At 42.2% G+C, this 13,834-nt stretch overlaps 1 protein-coding gene across 7 annotated transcripts in view; it reads left to right on the plus strand.

The window, feature by feature from the left end:
- Positions 1-13,834, plus strand: part of cacna1c (calcium channel, voltage-dependent, L type, alpha 1C subunit) — a 160,470-nt gene that overhangs the window by 93,175 nt on the left and 53,461 nt on the right. For 5 of the 7 annotated variants that reach the window (XM_035621546.2, XM_047336563.1, XM_047336564.1 and 2 more), the window contains exons 5-10: positions 1,801-1,940; positions 2,533-2,685; positions 3,392-3,591; positions 6,110-6,213; positions 11,792-11,879; positions 12,295-12,379. In XM_035621546.2, coding sequence (XP_035477439.2) covers positions 1,801-1,940; positions 2,533-2,685; positions 3,392-3,591; positions 6,110-6,213; positions 11,792-11,879; positions 12,295-12,379 — 770 coding nt within the window. Of the gene's footprint in view, positions 1-1,800; positions 1,941-2,532; positions 2,686-3,391; positions 3,592-6,109; positions 6,214-8,855; positions 8,960-11,791; positions 11,880-12,294; positions 12,380-13,834 lie in introns of all 7 variants that reach the window. The other 2 variants (XM_047336561.1, XM_047336567.1) reach the window with 1 other exon arrangement.

Here is a 13,834-nt window from a genome sequence, read left to right on the forward strand (position 1 = left end):
AGATACACTCCATTTCACACACTGAGAGGACACCCTGAAATGTGTGTCCAAAGTTTACAAGGAGATGTTAAGCTGTGACAGCTCATGAATGAGAGCTTGTCTTTGTGCACTAACTCCCAGCCTGCCAGTGTGTGTGCGTGTGTGTGTGTGTGTGTGTGTGTGTGTGTGTGTGTGTGTGTGTGTGAGTGTGTGTAGATGAGAAGTGACAGAGTTTGCTCCCTCTGGAATGAGCTTGTACCTGGTGCTGAGAAACCTGGGAGGCACACATGCAGATTTACATGCATACACACACACACACACACACACACACACACACACACACACACACACAATGCTAGACTCTCTGTCCTTTGTATTGATTAGCTTTGAGATCATCGAAAGAATGAGTAAAGACGGAAAACCCATCAAAATTTTGCCTGAAACATTGTCGATTAATCAATTAATTAATAAGCAATGGTTATGAAAACTTAATTATCAAGCAAAACTTTCAATCTCTTCCCATCCCAGTCTCTTAAATTAACATTTTGTATGTATTCATTGCAGATGCATTATGTTTTTGACTTTTGGCTTCTGGTTAAGCAAAAATAAAGGTTACTCAAAACAATCAATAGATTAGTTGATAATGAACATAATCAGATGCAGCCATATGGCGAACCTATGATAAGTTGTATTAACTGTTTTTTCAGTGGAATTGTAATGGCGACATGTTGACGACTGCGAAAACTCGTAGCCTCCGTTATCTTTATGAATGCACACAGTTGGCACTATGTACCCACCCATTATGTGGTGCTACATTTCAAAAGGCTCTAATTATCATTTCACACCACACCACAGCAAAACATGCCGGGCGAAATGCTGGTGGTGCAAATCTATGGATCCTTGACATGCTTTTCATACTCTGCTTCCCACTGAAAGAGAGGGAGAGAATCAAATTGAGAGGGAGGTGGTGCGAAATAGAGAGGCAGAGAGTGAGAGAGGGAGTGAGGGGGAGAGAGAGGGCGATATGTTTTGAGAGGTCTTTTCAAGTGGCCATTTCATCTGTGCTAATTGATAATACTCCGTGACTAACGCGCCGCTGACTGGCCTTTGAGCCGCACTAGCTGGAAAATGGTATTGTATGGTGATTTGAGACTGAGAGAGAGAAGGAGGAGAGTGATAAGCTGAGCTGGACGTACATAAATTCAAGCTTGTCAGCCTCTCACACCAAAGAGATGTCTGTAAAAAAAATCATAGGGGATAAAAGCTAACAAAACCCTGCAGGATTAAAAACATGTTTAGCCCGTTTTATTGAAGGTTATGTTAAAACGTAAAAAATGATATTGTAAATTGATGGATTGATCAAGTCCGAACATTGATTGTGTGACTTAATGTTGCATTAAATTCAAGTTGTAGTCATTCTGTTGCAGCGTTCTGTTGGGCTGATCGTCAAATCATCAAAGATGAGTGTGTCACATTTCCTTAGCCGTGAAGGACAGAGGGAACAGATGAATCACCCTCTCTTGTTATGTTGAAGATATTACTAATTAGGCTGTTTTATTTTCGACTGTTGACTTTTCTCCAAAGGGCACATTCATTCAGTTTTCAGAATTATGTTCCCAAATTAGATTGAAGTCTTATCTCATCTTACATTAGATGATGTATATTGTGACACCAGTGGAACTATAAAATGAAGCCGTAATGTCATCAGATATTCACCACGCTGTATTGTATCAGTTTATCTCTCAGATACTCGCTAGTGTGTGAATGTGGGACGGCAACCCAGCGATGGTGGTTATTGCAGTCATTACTTTCTCCTTGCAGGTTATTCAGCGCAATCTTGGAGCAGGCCACCAAGGGGGACGGAGCCACTCCTATCGGAGGGAAGGCGGCAGGCTTCGATGTCAAGGCTCTGAGGGCATTCAGAGTACTCAGACCCCTCAGACTGGTGTCTGGAGTACCAAGTAAGTGCTAAGAGAAAAAGAAAAAAAAGGAAGACGTAGAAATAATGCCCTGGGGATCAGGTGTGAATTGTGATTGGTTAAGGTGAGTGTGTGTGTGTGGGGGGGTGGGGGGGGGTGGGCACTGATTGGAGCTGATATTGGTGCTTCATTCCACTCATACACACAAGACACAGACACACACATACACACACGTACACATATGCTCCGACACATGCTCCTCTTGTCCTGTTGTCAGAGCAGTGGATGAGTTGTCTGTCAACCTGTCCGTGTTAGTGACTACAGTAATCAATAACCCAACACACTAGGCGACAGGATCGGCTATAGAGGATAAAGGCTGAGTGCAGCTGCATTTGCGTCGATTATTACACAACTTTTTACTCAAATACAGATGAATAACACTGCAATTACAATCATCATTTAAGAGAGAAAATAATATAAAAGATTTGAGATGAAATGTATTAGTTAGTGAAAAATGCTTATATGGTGATTAATATATATATACAAAATATATTATTAGTGCTTTTATGTGCTTTCTTTACATTTTGTGGCCACACGTATGTATCCGCTGTTGATTTTTTTGCGTGTTCTCCAGGTTTACAGGTAGTGTTGAACTCCATAATCAAAGCCATGGTTCCTCTGCTCCATATCGCCCTGCTGGTCCTCTTCGTCATCATTATCTATGCCATCATCGGCCTGGAGCTCTTCATGGGCAAGATGCACAAGACCTGCGTTCACGAGCACATAGGTAGACACACACACACACACACACACACACACACACACACACATACAGAGAGAGAATGAGACAGAGACAGCGTATTTAGACCCCTGTGCACTGAGGCACAGACGCAGACACAAACATGCATGATCCAACACATGCACTCGCATACCGCACTTCAATGATCAGATAGATTGTGCAGCATGTATTCAACCGCGAACACATGCTTCAGAGAGCGTACAGTATATTCACAAAGACACACACTTGCTTCAACTCCAGCGGATGTAGAGAGAGGTAAATACTGTACCACTCAAACCTTTTTCAACTGAAATATCGCAGTGAGCCATAGCTGTGCTCTCGCTCACCTTGCTTCTCCAACGCTTCTAAGGTAATAAGTCTGTTTAAATCCGTGATTTCAAGAAACCTATACCTTAAACAATTCAAATCATCACCTCCATTAATTATTCAAGCCATCATTTATGTTTCTGAGAATGAACGATTTGAGCAATCATCGAAACAGCAGCCACCATAAATGATTGAAACCATTTTCATTAGAGACCCCCAGGTATAAATGGACTTGAGTGTTGTTATGGTGATGTTATAGTTCCCATGAGAGGCATTAGCTTTGCGCTGGGTAAGTGCTGGTTGAATACTCTCAGTTACCCTATGCATCACCCTAGAGAGCTTGTTTTTTGTAATTGACACAACACTCTTTCCACAATGATTCCTACAGGCACCATCGCAGAGGAAAAGCCGGCACCGTGTGCACCAGACGTGGCTTATGGTCGACACTGTAAACACAATGGAACAGAGTGCAAAATGGGATGGGAGGGCCCAAATGACGGCATCACCAACTTTGATAACTTTGCCTTTGCCATGCTAACGGTGTTCCAGTGTATAACCATGGAGGGCTGGACAGACGTGCTATACTGGGTGAGCCGGACACCACAATAGTGTCTTTGTGTGTTTGTGTGTGTGTGTGTGTATGTCTGTGTTTGTCTGTCTGTGTCTGTCTGTGTGTGTGTGCGTGTGCGTGCGATACACTGCTACTATACCTGTAACATCAGTGCCACACGAGTGCTTTTGAGAAACGATATAAAGCAATAGAAAAAAAACACTCTTCTCAGAAAAGCCGGTATGCATACTACGATTGTTCAGAGAGAGGAAGAGGCACACACACATACAACAAACACACACTCATTGTTTTTGTGTGTTTGTCCATGTGTTTGCTCATATCTCAGGTTAAATCAATGCAGACAATACACTGTGTGAGTGAAGGCTTCGATTTATTTTGAACGCGCGTAGAATCCTGATGATTGATTCAAGTGTCAAGTGAACACACAAACACCTGCATTCATACAGCAGCCATAGACGCCACAGACTCACCCCAACACATAAACGTTGCCCCTTCCTCAGTAAATGGCCAGAGGCATGCAGCAACCCTGTCCGGCTAAACAAACCATTAGATTAGTCTGATGCTCTAAATTGATGTGAGGTAAGATCCAATCAAACTCCATGTGTGACTTCTGGAAAAAGCATTTTAATTTGGACCTTTGCTCCTTCTATACAGTGTAGTTGTAACATTTCCCCGTGTCTTTTTTCAAACAGTTCAGTCTCTCTTACTACCAGTAAGCACTTATGTGGCACAGATGAGTACAGGTTTATTCAGATTTTTTTCAAAACATGATTTACACATTCATTTTTCCATATAAACTGAAATTGCATTGAAATTGCCCTCCAGCAACCATGTAGCCCTGATTTGTACCCCTCATTTGTTACCTTTATATTCAGGTCACAAAGTTAAGCTTTGATTTCTCTTGAATTCGACTTTGCTGGTGAATGCTTACCATATTTATAACAATCTTTCTATAATCCAACAAGACCCCTCGGTCCATCTGGATGAAAAAATAATTGCTGCACTGCACAATAATAAATATCTATTGTTCTAGAGTTTCTGGAGTTTTTACTTAATTTTCTAATCCCCAAAAAAGTAAAACAGTGTTATTTTTGTTTCCATTCAGAAATGTATACATAAAAGTCAGATTATCCCTTAGATGGATAGAAGATTCTGGAAATAGCTTTGAAACCGTGTTAGGAATGATAACATGACATCTTGGGGTGTGTTTGTTTTTTAAAGGTCACCAGTGATTTATCATTCACAGAGATATATTTTAAGCTCTGAGGAGAATATAATCGTAATATATGAGAGGCACAAGCTGGGGCTAGCTATCAAAATGCTAAAGCAATGTTATAATCATTCGATTATTAAACGCAATTAATGAATAAAGAAAATCACGTACTGGTACTGGTGCGTGTGTCAGGCGTCAATGTGTGCGTTTGAATGTGTAAATAGTTTGTGTCTGTGTTAACGTACAGTATACACATGGAGCAGAGGTCCCACTAGCTCTACACCCCTTCTCTTACTCCCCTGTCTGCTGCAACTTCTCTCTCTCTCTCTCTCTCTCTCTCACACCAAACACCAGTTCACAACATTTTGCCTATTATGAGAGCGCTTGTGTGACCAGCCCTTTTTTTTAATAATAAATTGGCCCTAGTTATCAGGTTATAAGTACAAATGATTCTGGATAAACATTTAGACAACACTAGGCCTTTAAAAAAACATTTGTTTTGCATGCTTCATTATGTTTGGGCCGTGCATTTTCCTTTTTTGGGAATATAGATTAATGATATCCAACATCTGGTGCTCTTGAGGCAAATGAACCCCTCCTTCTCTCATCCATCCTCTCCCTTTTTGTCTTTCTCTGCCCGATAGTCTCCGTGTTGAAGTAGCAGCTCTTTAATTTTTCTTTTTCTCCAGATTCTGGCTGTCAAATGCCCTTTAATTCAATTCATGTCGGGACTGATAATTTAGCATTTCTTTGAATGAGTTTTGAGCAGCAACATCCAGATGCGTCTGTGTCCTCTAAAGGAATAACATTGACTTATATGACGAATTGTAAAGTCACACTGTCTGAACGGGTTCCCGGTAAAGGCCCATCCATCCTTATGAAAAACTTATGTGTAACTAACACACTTGGTACGAAAGCTAATGTTTGTCATTGAGTAACAAAAGCAGTCGAGTGTTGTTTAGTGTTTATACTCGTGGATCATCAAGGATCTGCTCTCCAACAGGCAGACACATGGTTTATACACACTTAATCATACAATACTGATACTCTTGCTTTGCCAGGTCTTTCTACTGCTCTTTTTAACAGGCTCCACCCTCTTCTTCTTTCCATTTCCTTCTTTCTTTTCCTCACTAACCCACTTTCTGTCCTTGACCTCTACTGCCCCCTCTGATTGACTCCATCATCCCTCCTGTCAATCCTCTCATCCCTCTCTTCCTTTCACCTCCCTTACACTTTCCTCTCTCCTACACCATGCCAACTCTCCCTGTTAACCCCCTTCTTTTCTCCTCCTCCTTCTGTCCTCCTTCTATTCTCCCTCTCAGATGCAGGATGCTATGGGCTATGAGCTGCCATGGGTCTATTTTGTCTCTCTCGTCATCTTCGGCTCCTTTTTCGTTCTCAATCTCGTTCTGGGGGTGTTGAGCGGGTAAGAGGTTATACTGTTGTCATGTGTGTACGTATGTGGTGTATGTGTGTTGTTTGTTGTGTGGCTGTTCATAGCAGCCTAATAGCCAGACCAATCAGTGAGTGTATACAGTGTTGTATTGAGTCTGGTCTGGCCTGCCTCTGATTCCGTCCTGACACTGGTTGGGCTGATTAAACATTTTTGCAAACTTCCAAGACGGCCACCACTGCTGTGGATAGGTCTGTTGAATCCACTATGGAGACATTACTGAACGATCTGGACAGTATTATCTACGACTGCTGCATGCTACAGTTTTCTGTCCGTCTGTTGCACTACAACATGTTTCGCTGCTCAACGGCTGATAACACTCTTGGAATTCAAAGAGGCACTGAGATGTTCCCTTTTGTGACCTTTTTGCAAAATCGATGCCAGGCTACATTTGTAGTGTTTGAGAAAAAGATAAACGGCCATGTAACAAGACTCCCTCAATCAAATGTTTTGTGTGCTGCCACTAAAAAGCATGGGCATTATTATTATTATTGTTGCTGTCATTACTTTACTATTATTACTGTTGTACAATAACTTATTATTACAAGGGCAAGTTCACATGCTACAGGTGCCAAATCATTTTCTAACATAGATACATATGCATAATGCTTAACATCTGCATGTGTACTATTTGACAGGGTTTCTTCATGCCAAACAATGGTGAACTTGACAAATAGCCTGGTTTTAGCATCTATATACAGATTGTCACAGGGAATTAAATGCAAATAAGAGCAGGGTGGTAACGGCAGCCTCACCTCAGCAGTCCAGCAGTAAAAGCCGAGTTGGACGACCTCAGTCCCTCTACAATCGAGGAAAGATAAACTGACGATCACTGGACTGCGAAAATCTCTTGCTCTCTCTCTCACTCCTTCCTGTTCCACTCAATCAATCCTTTGCCACAAGCCTGAGCGAAACACAACACATGCAGTCACTCTCTCACACACACACACACACACACACACACACACACACACACACACACACACACATACAGAAAGCAGCGACGGACCCTGTGTCTATCCATCCTGTCACAACCTGTCTGTCAAAGACAGGTGGACACACGTGCACGCACCCATGCACGATCACACAGACAAACAAACACAGACATGTTGTCATGTCAGCCTTCTCCAGCTGATGACGCCGCGTTTGTGGGCAAATGGACAATTTCAAATTTCTCCCCAAATTATGCCTGTAGGACTCATTGAGTACAATTTATCAAGATATATTTTACACACACATGTAAAACAGTAAAAATCCATACAGTGAACGAAACTACTTTCTGTCACCAAAAAAAATTACACATACACAGACTATAAACATTTGTCTACACAAACTTTTCACAAAGCACAGTTGTGTTTATACATGTGTGTTGGTTTTTCATGTGTGTTTTTGGGTTTGTGTGTGTGTGTGTGTGTGTGTGTGTGTGTGTGTGTGTGTGTATGTTTGCGTGCATGCGTGCGTGCGTGTATTTTATTTAAATAATTTCTACTCGAGCAGGCAAGCATGGTGCTCTTTTAGCCCGCTCTGCCAATTCACGCTGTTTAAGTACAAGCACCACCCAGCCTGTAGGGACACGCTGGGGTATAAATAATTCACCCCTCAGGTCAGCCGTGGAGGTTGAAAGCTATAAAAAAAACTTGCACAACAGGGAAAACACAACAGACGAAAAAGGTTCTTCTGAGGTCTGTGTCGAGTCTGCCGGAGAGGTGGCATTAAAGATGGAAGTTGTGGGACAGAAGGATGCATTGAACAGGGAACAGCAATTTTTTGAAAGTCTCCAGAATTTCCAGATGTGAAAAAAAGTCACCAGAGTTATTGAAGTTGAGAGGGTTTTATGATAATCACAACAATGACAACAACGACTATAATAATAAGAGTTACACACCAAATTTAAAACTTATAAATTAAATCATTGATGAAAGTGTAAAATAAACAATTTGTCTTTTTATCCGCAAATTGAATTTAATTTGAAAGGGTACAGAAATGGAGAGAGAATCATTTGTCACGAGGAAAGTTATGATGATTAATCGCCGGGAGTCTTGCTGCACAGTCTGTTAAAGTATCTCACTAAACACTTTCTCTCCACAGTGATTAAGCCTGAATTGGGCTGTTTTGACTTCTAATTTCCAACCTTCCCTTTTTGACAGAAATGCATCCGCTCGGCTTCTCTACACAAATAGTCAGCTCCAGGAGTTGGTTTGTTTATCATGCGTTCTGTCATGAGCTCTGTTCCACATGGCCAACCTGTAATTTGTGTCTATTCAAATCCAAATTTTAAATACAGCTGACCAAATGTTTTGCCATGTGATTCGGACAAATACTATGAATGCACCATAGTTCCAGCAGGGATCCTACCAGAACAAATTGTTCCAACTGCTGGTAACTTTCACCAAGGATCTAACTCCTTCACTTGCTCCCTTCTTCCCTCCCTTCCCTCTCTTGACTCCTGACATCCCCTGATTGCGATCTTCTCTGATCTTCATCACTTTCTTTGCTGCCCCCCAATCGATCTTGACTTCTTTCTCCTCCCTCAATCTTTACTTTACTTCACTTCACTTCCATCCTCTCTGTTTGGTCTCCTTGGGCCTTTTCTCCCTCATTCCTCCATCTCCTAGGTGAATGATGCAGTAGATTACAGGTGGCCCTGGATCTATTTTGTCACCTTAATCATCATCGGATCGTTCTTTGTGCTAAACTTGGTTCTGGGTGTGTTGAGCGGGTAAGGGCAGGGTCAGAGGTGAAACAAAACTAACTTCACTTTTTTCGCCTTTGCTTTGTTCGTTCGTCTTCCCTCAGAGGAACTCTTCATTTCTTTCTACTTCCTTTGTCTGCCTCCTGTTTCTGGTTGTAGGTGGTGGTTTAACAGCTACAAAGTTTATTCAGGGATGTTTGGGGAATTAAATTGATTTGGAGGGTTTGGATCTCTACCAACTGGGTTACATTAACTGCTCATCATTATCATTTGAAGCTGACTGTAGTGATATCGTACTTCCGCTTCTGGCTTCACATCATTTCAGCAGGACTTCTGGGTATCCTTTGCAACCAGCTCTTATGTGCTGTTTTCTATGGAAAAGAGTTGTTACACTCATGAAATGCTCAACTCTCAGCACGACTGGGATGGTGCAAAACACTCATCTCTATTCAAATCAAAGAGAAAACATGATCATTACCTTTGTCATTCAGTATAATTTGGAATATGAGATGTTTGAAAAATCACAGTAAATGTGTGAAATGTTTCACAGTAGTTTATCTTCTTTCCTGCCTCTTGTTCCATCCCATGCTTCAATGAGATTTGGTAGTAAATAGGTTTGGGCAAGTGAAGTGTCTCACCCCTGACTGACCCACATCTTACTCTCGATACCCACGGTGATGTGACAGCAGCATTGTAGGAAAATAATAGAGGTCTATCTGGTCTAAACAGCTTGGGGGGGGGGGGGGGGGGGGGGGGGGGGGGGCTGTCTGACTATTTGTCTGACTTGTGACTAATGTTGCTGTCAACACACTACACAGCCTGACCTTTTACCAACTGCTTCCTCCATGGTCTGTTTGTGTGTGAGTCTCAGATTGGCATAATAAGTCATGGCTAGAAAGCAGGAAAAATACGGACGTAGACTCAGAGACACTGAGTCTGTTCGATGTAATATGTAAATGGATAAAATATCGAGAGGCTGGTTTGACAGAGACTGGGGAGTGAGAAAGATGTGAAAGAAGATTAAGGATGGAAGATTTTGATAAGTAGAATTGGAAAATTAGAGTGACATCCTAGAGTTTTGTGCACACATACACTCTCTCTCTCTCTCACACACACACACACACACACGATCACAGATCAGTAGGCTTTGATGTCCTGCTAACGATCTGACAAGAGACAATAGCAGTTTGTGCTAATGCTTATTGATCTGTGTCTGTGTGTGTGTGTGTGTGTGTGTGTGTGTGTGTGTGTGTGATGCTGACATCATTCCTCTAAATTTAACTCACACAGCCTATTGACTGTAAAAATCAATGAAAACTGCAGCTTCATTGTGGAGCCTGTTGCTGCTCTTTTGGAAAACCTAACATTATGAATACACATACAGTGTGCATAAACTCAAGGTCAAGGTAATGGTTGAATAATATCTGATTGAAAATATTTATATTAAACTAAAACTGCAAACAGTCCAAAGCCAAGATGACAATGTGCAAGAAAGCTCAAGCTCCCTATCAGGGCACTCTACTGGACTGGACTGAATCCTCAGTCAAAACATTTATGAAAGAGAGGAACTTCCTGACTTTGCTTGTCAATGAACCTTTGGGTGTGAATTTGTACTTTTAAAAATGCAAATCTTCCAAAGCTTCCCAGCTCCTCTCAGGTCTCACCCAGATGGATTTCCTTTGTTCAAACTGTGTCTTTGGCTCCAACCTGACTTTGACCTTCCCCAAGTGCAGCATTTGATCAAATGCTCCTTAATTCTTTCTTCCGTCCTGACACCTGGAAGGAATTTCACCGGGTTTCATCATAATATTTCAATGTTTCACATTCTCCCAACAAGGATTTTTAGCTGTCATAAATCAGCTTGAAAGAGCAGGTATTGTGCTCATTAGAGTCCTGTAAAAGAAATCCAACGGCTTCATGATGAATTACGTTAATTCTACTGTTACTACGAGTGAAACAATTTTTCCTTCTACATGAATTGCAAACACTGTTTGAGGAGAGACAACTCTCAGTTTATCTGTATGTCTTCATTCGGTCTTGAACCTCCGAGTAGTGACCGAAAGAATGATGTGACGGACAAAAGGTGAGGAGCCTAGTGATGCGGGATGACCTCCGTGCAGAGCCACTTCTCCATCAATTTGACAGGTGCAACCTGAGGTGGCACAGCTGGGGAAAGGTTCCCTCTATTTGCCTCCTTCTGGGGTCGTATCAAGCGGATTGCAAAATCATAGCTGGAACGCCATCTCCCAGCAGGTGCACCCTGGGCCCTGTTGCTCTGGGACAGCAACAGAGGAGGATATTTTTGTGCACTATTGCACACACTGGGGCTTCTTGAATTCACACCACATAATCTATATTAACAATGCTGCTGTATCATTACTAAATCACTCTTTGACTGCCATTATCAGGCATTGCAAATCATTTTTAGACATGTAGACATTTGTAGTCATCACCATAGAAACAGAACTCAGTTGAACTGTATTGAGCTTGAGATACATTAAATATAGTTTCCCCTCTGGGAAAGTGCTCTCAGACTTTTTGGACCTCTCTGTAAATGACCTGGATGTCTTGAGACGTGAATCAAGGTCCAATCTGGATGTGTTTTCATGTCTATTTGCACACTAACATCTTCTTGGCAGCGCTTTTCTCTCTTCACTTCACATTTGTTTTCTCTCTTTAGCAGGATTTCCAACCTTCCCGTTCTGAAATATAATACTCTGTGTAATCACAATTTTTCTCACATTATGTATCCTGTGAAACCTTCAGTCTAGATTTTCAGATTCTTCTTCTCCTCCCTCTGTTTCCTGCTTCTCTCTCTCTCTTCTTCCCCCCCATCCCTCCTCCTTGCTCCGTTCCCAGAGAGTTTTCCAAGGAGAGGGAGAAGGCCAAGGCTCGTGGTGACTTCCAGAAACTCAGAGAAAAACAACAACTGGAGGAGGACCTCAAGGTAGTCTGCTGCCGCTTCTGCCGAATCCTTAAAAGAGGATGCAACCGTCTGGCACCAAAACACCATAACTTAGAATAATGTGTCTCTGTAAAAGTGATGAATCAAAGCAAGGCCACAATATCTTCACAGTTAAATAATTAATTTAGACAATATCCTGTGGTGGCTACTACGGATTTGATAAATGTCGAACATTGTTTAACGTTTTGATCGGAGGTCAAACAAAAGTCCAAAATACCATCAGATATAGACAGTAAATATAGAGCGCAAAGCAAACTTTATTGGGCTGTTATTTAATGTTACAACATGTTTTACAGAGGAAATAAAAGAGGAGATGAGAGAGACAGACAGGTAAATACATGCTAACCAATTACTATTTTCTTTGTCTGTGACTGTGTATGTTCGTGTGTGAGTACAGGGCTATTTGGACTGGATCACTCAGGCTGAAGACATCGACCCAGAGAATGAAGAGGAGGGCATGGACGATGACAAACCTAGAAACTGTAAGTCTACTGCGCACTTGTGTAGCACAGCTCGTACTGTCAAGTGTCGTAAAGTGGTTTAAAGGAAATTATAAATGTCCATCAAAGGGTTGAAAAACTAGTGAATACAGTGATACATGCAGGGAATGTTTTTATGTTTTTATTGCTTTCTAACTGACAGTTTTAAATCCGTCCATTCACCTCTGATGACCGTCTGTCATAACAGTCTTCCGTCTTTCTTTGATCTGTCATGAAGTACATCTTTTTCGCAGCAGACATTTTGGCTGTCATAGCAGGAAAAGCCTGTGCACTTGACAGCCAAAATGTCAAATGATCAAAAGCCTAAAAGGTCTGTTCCCTTACAACGGAGGAGGGAGTGAAAGCCAGCTCAGCTCCCGCTGTTGGATGCTCGCCCCCTTTGACGTCTTGCACGTCTGTGGTCTCCTTGACCCCAGAGAGTGGCAGGCTCTCTTGCAGATTGATGTCGTCTTTGTCGTCTCAGAGCGGACCTCCTCAGTCACCTCGGCCTTTTTGGGGTTTTTGAGATAAAGCAGAGCATTAAGGAGAAACTCCCTCTGCCTCTTTCATTCTCATGCTTATCTGCAGGCTTATACACAGACTTCTCCTTGTCCTTCTGTTGACGGGTTGTGATTTTGTTGTTGGGGAGGCTGACTTTCCTCTCTCGCAGCCTTGAGCTTTGTGGAGAGCCCGAGGTTGAGCTGAGTTTTGCAGCTACCTCCATCTCTCTCGGCGAAAAACATTTCCTGGTCAGCAGCGTGTTGCTGCTCAAGTTTGATGGCCCCAATGCCCCTTCATATTAGCACATCTTCGATCAAAAACCAAACCTCCCATAAGGGCACTATACAGTCCACTGCTGCTTCCCCCAAAACCCAATAAGTGGCGCCCCTGACGATGTGTGTCTTTTCAAGAGAGACGCTATCACCACCGCTTTTCCCATACATAGGCCGGCCTTCCTAAGCAGATAAAAATGCTCTTTTGGAGGATTCTTTGTTCTTCTTGTTTATGATTATCGTTCTTTATGTTTCCTGCTGTATGTTCGGGCTGTGAGAGACCCCGCTGACATTAGGTTTTTAACCAGACTGTCATTTCTTCAGCAGCCTGTGTTTTTAACAGTAACAGAGGCCACGAGGGAGTGATGATCTATTGGCTCACCGCAGTTTTGCCCTGCAGAGGGTCATACGTGGGATTTATGGATTATTACATCTTTAATGAGGGTACAATAAGACTTTGTGAGAGAAGTTGGATTGATTGTATATATGCCTGAAGATATTTCCTATGTTGTGACGATAACTGGGCACGTGCGTGGCTGCACATGTGTTTGTGTCTGTAAGTGGCGGTGGCTCATGGCCGGTGAACGAGCAACTGACTGACTGACAGACTGAGAGGATGTTAAAATTGTCTGCTTGCTGTGGCTGAGAATCCTCCTGTGGTTTGAAAAGCTGTTTAGATATTAGC

This window comes from Scophthalmus maximus, chromosome 12 (assembly GCF_022379125.1).
Source record: "Scophthalmus maximus strain ysfricsl-2021 chromosome 12, ASM2237912v1, whole genome shotgun sequence".
Lineage (NCBI taxonomy): Eukaryota > Metazoa > Chordata > Actinopteri > Pleuronectiformes > Scophthalmidae > Scophthalmus > Scophthalmus maximus.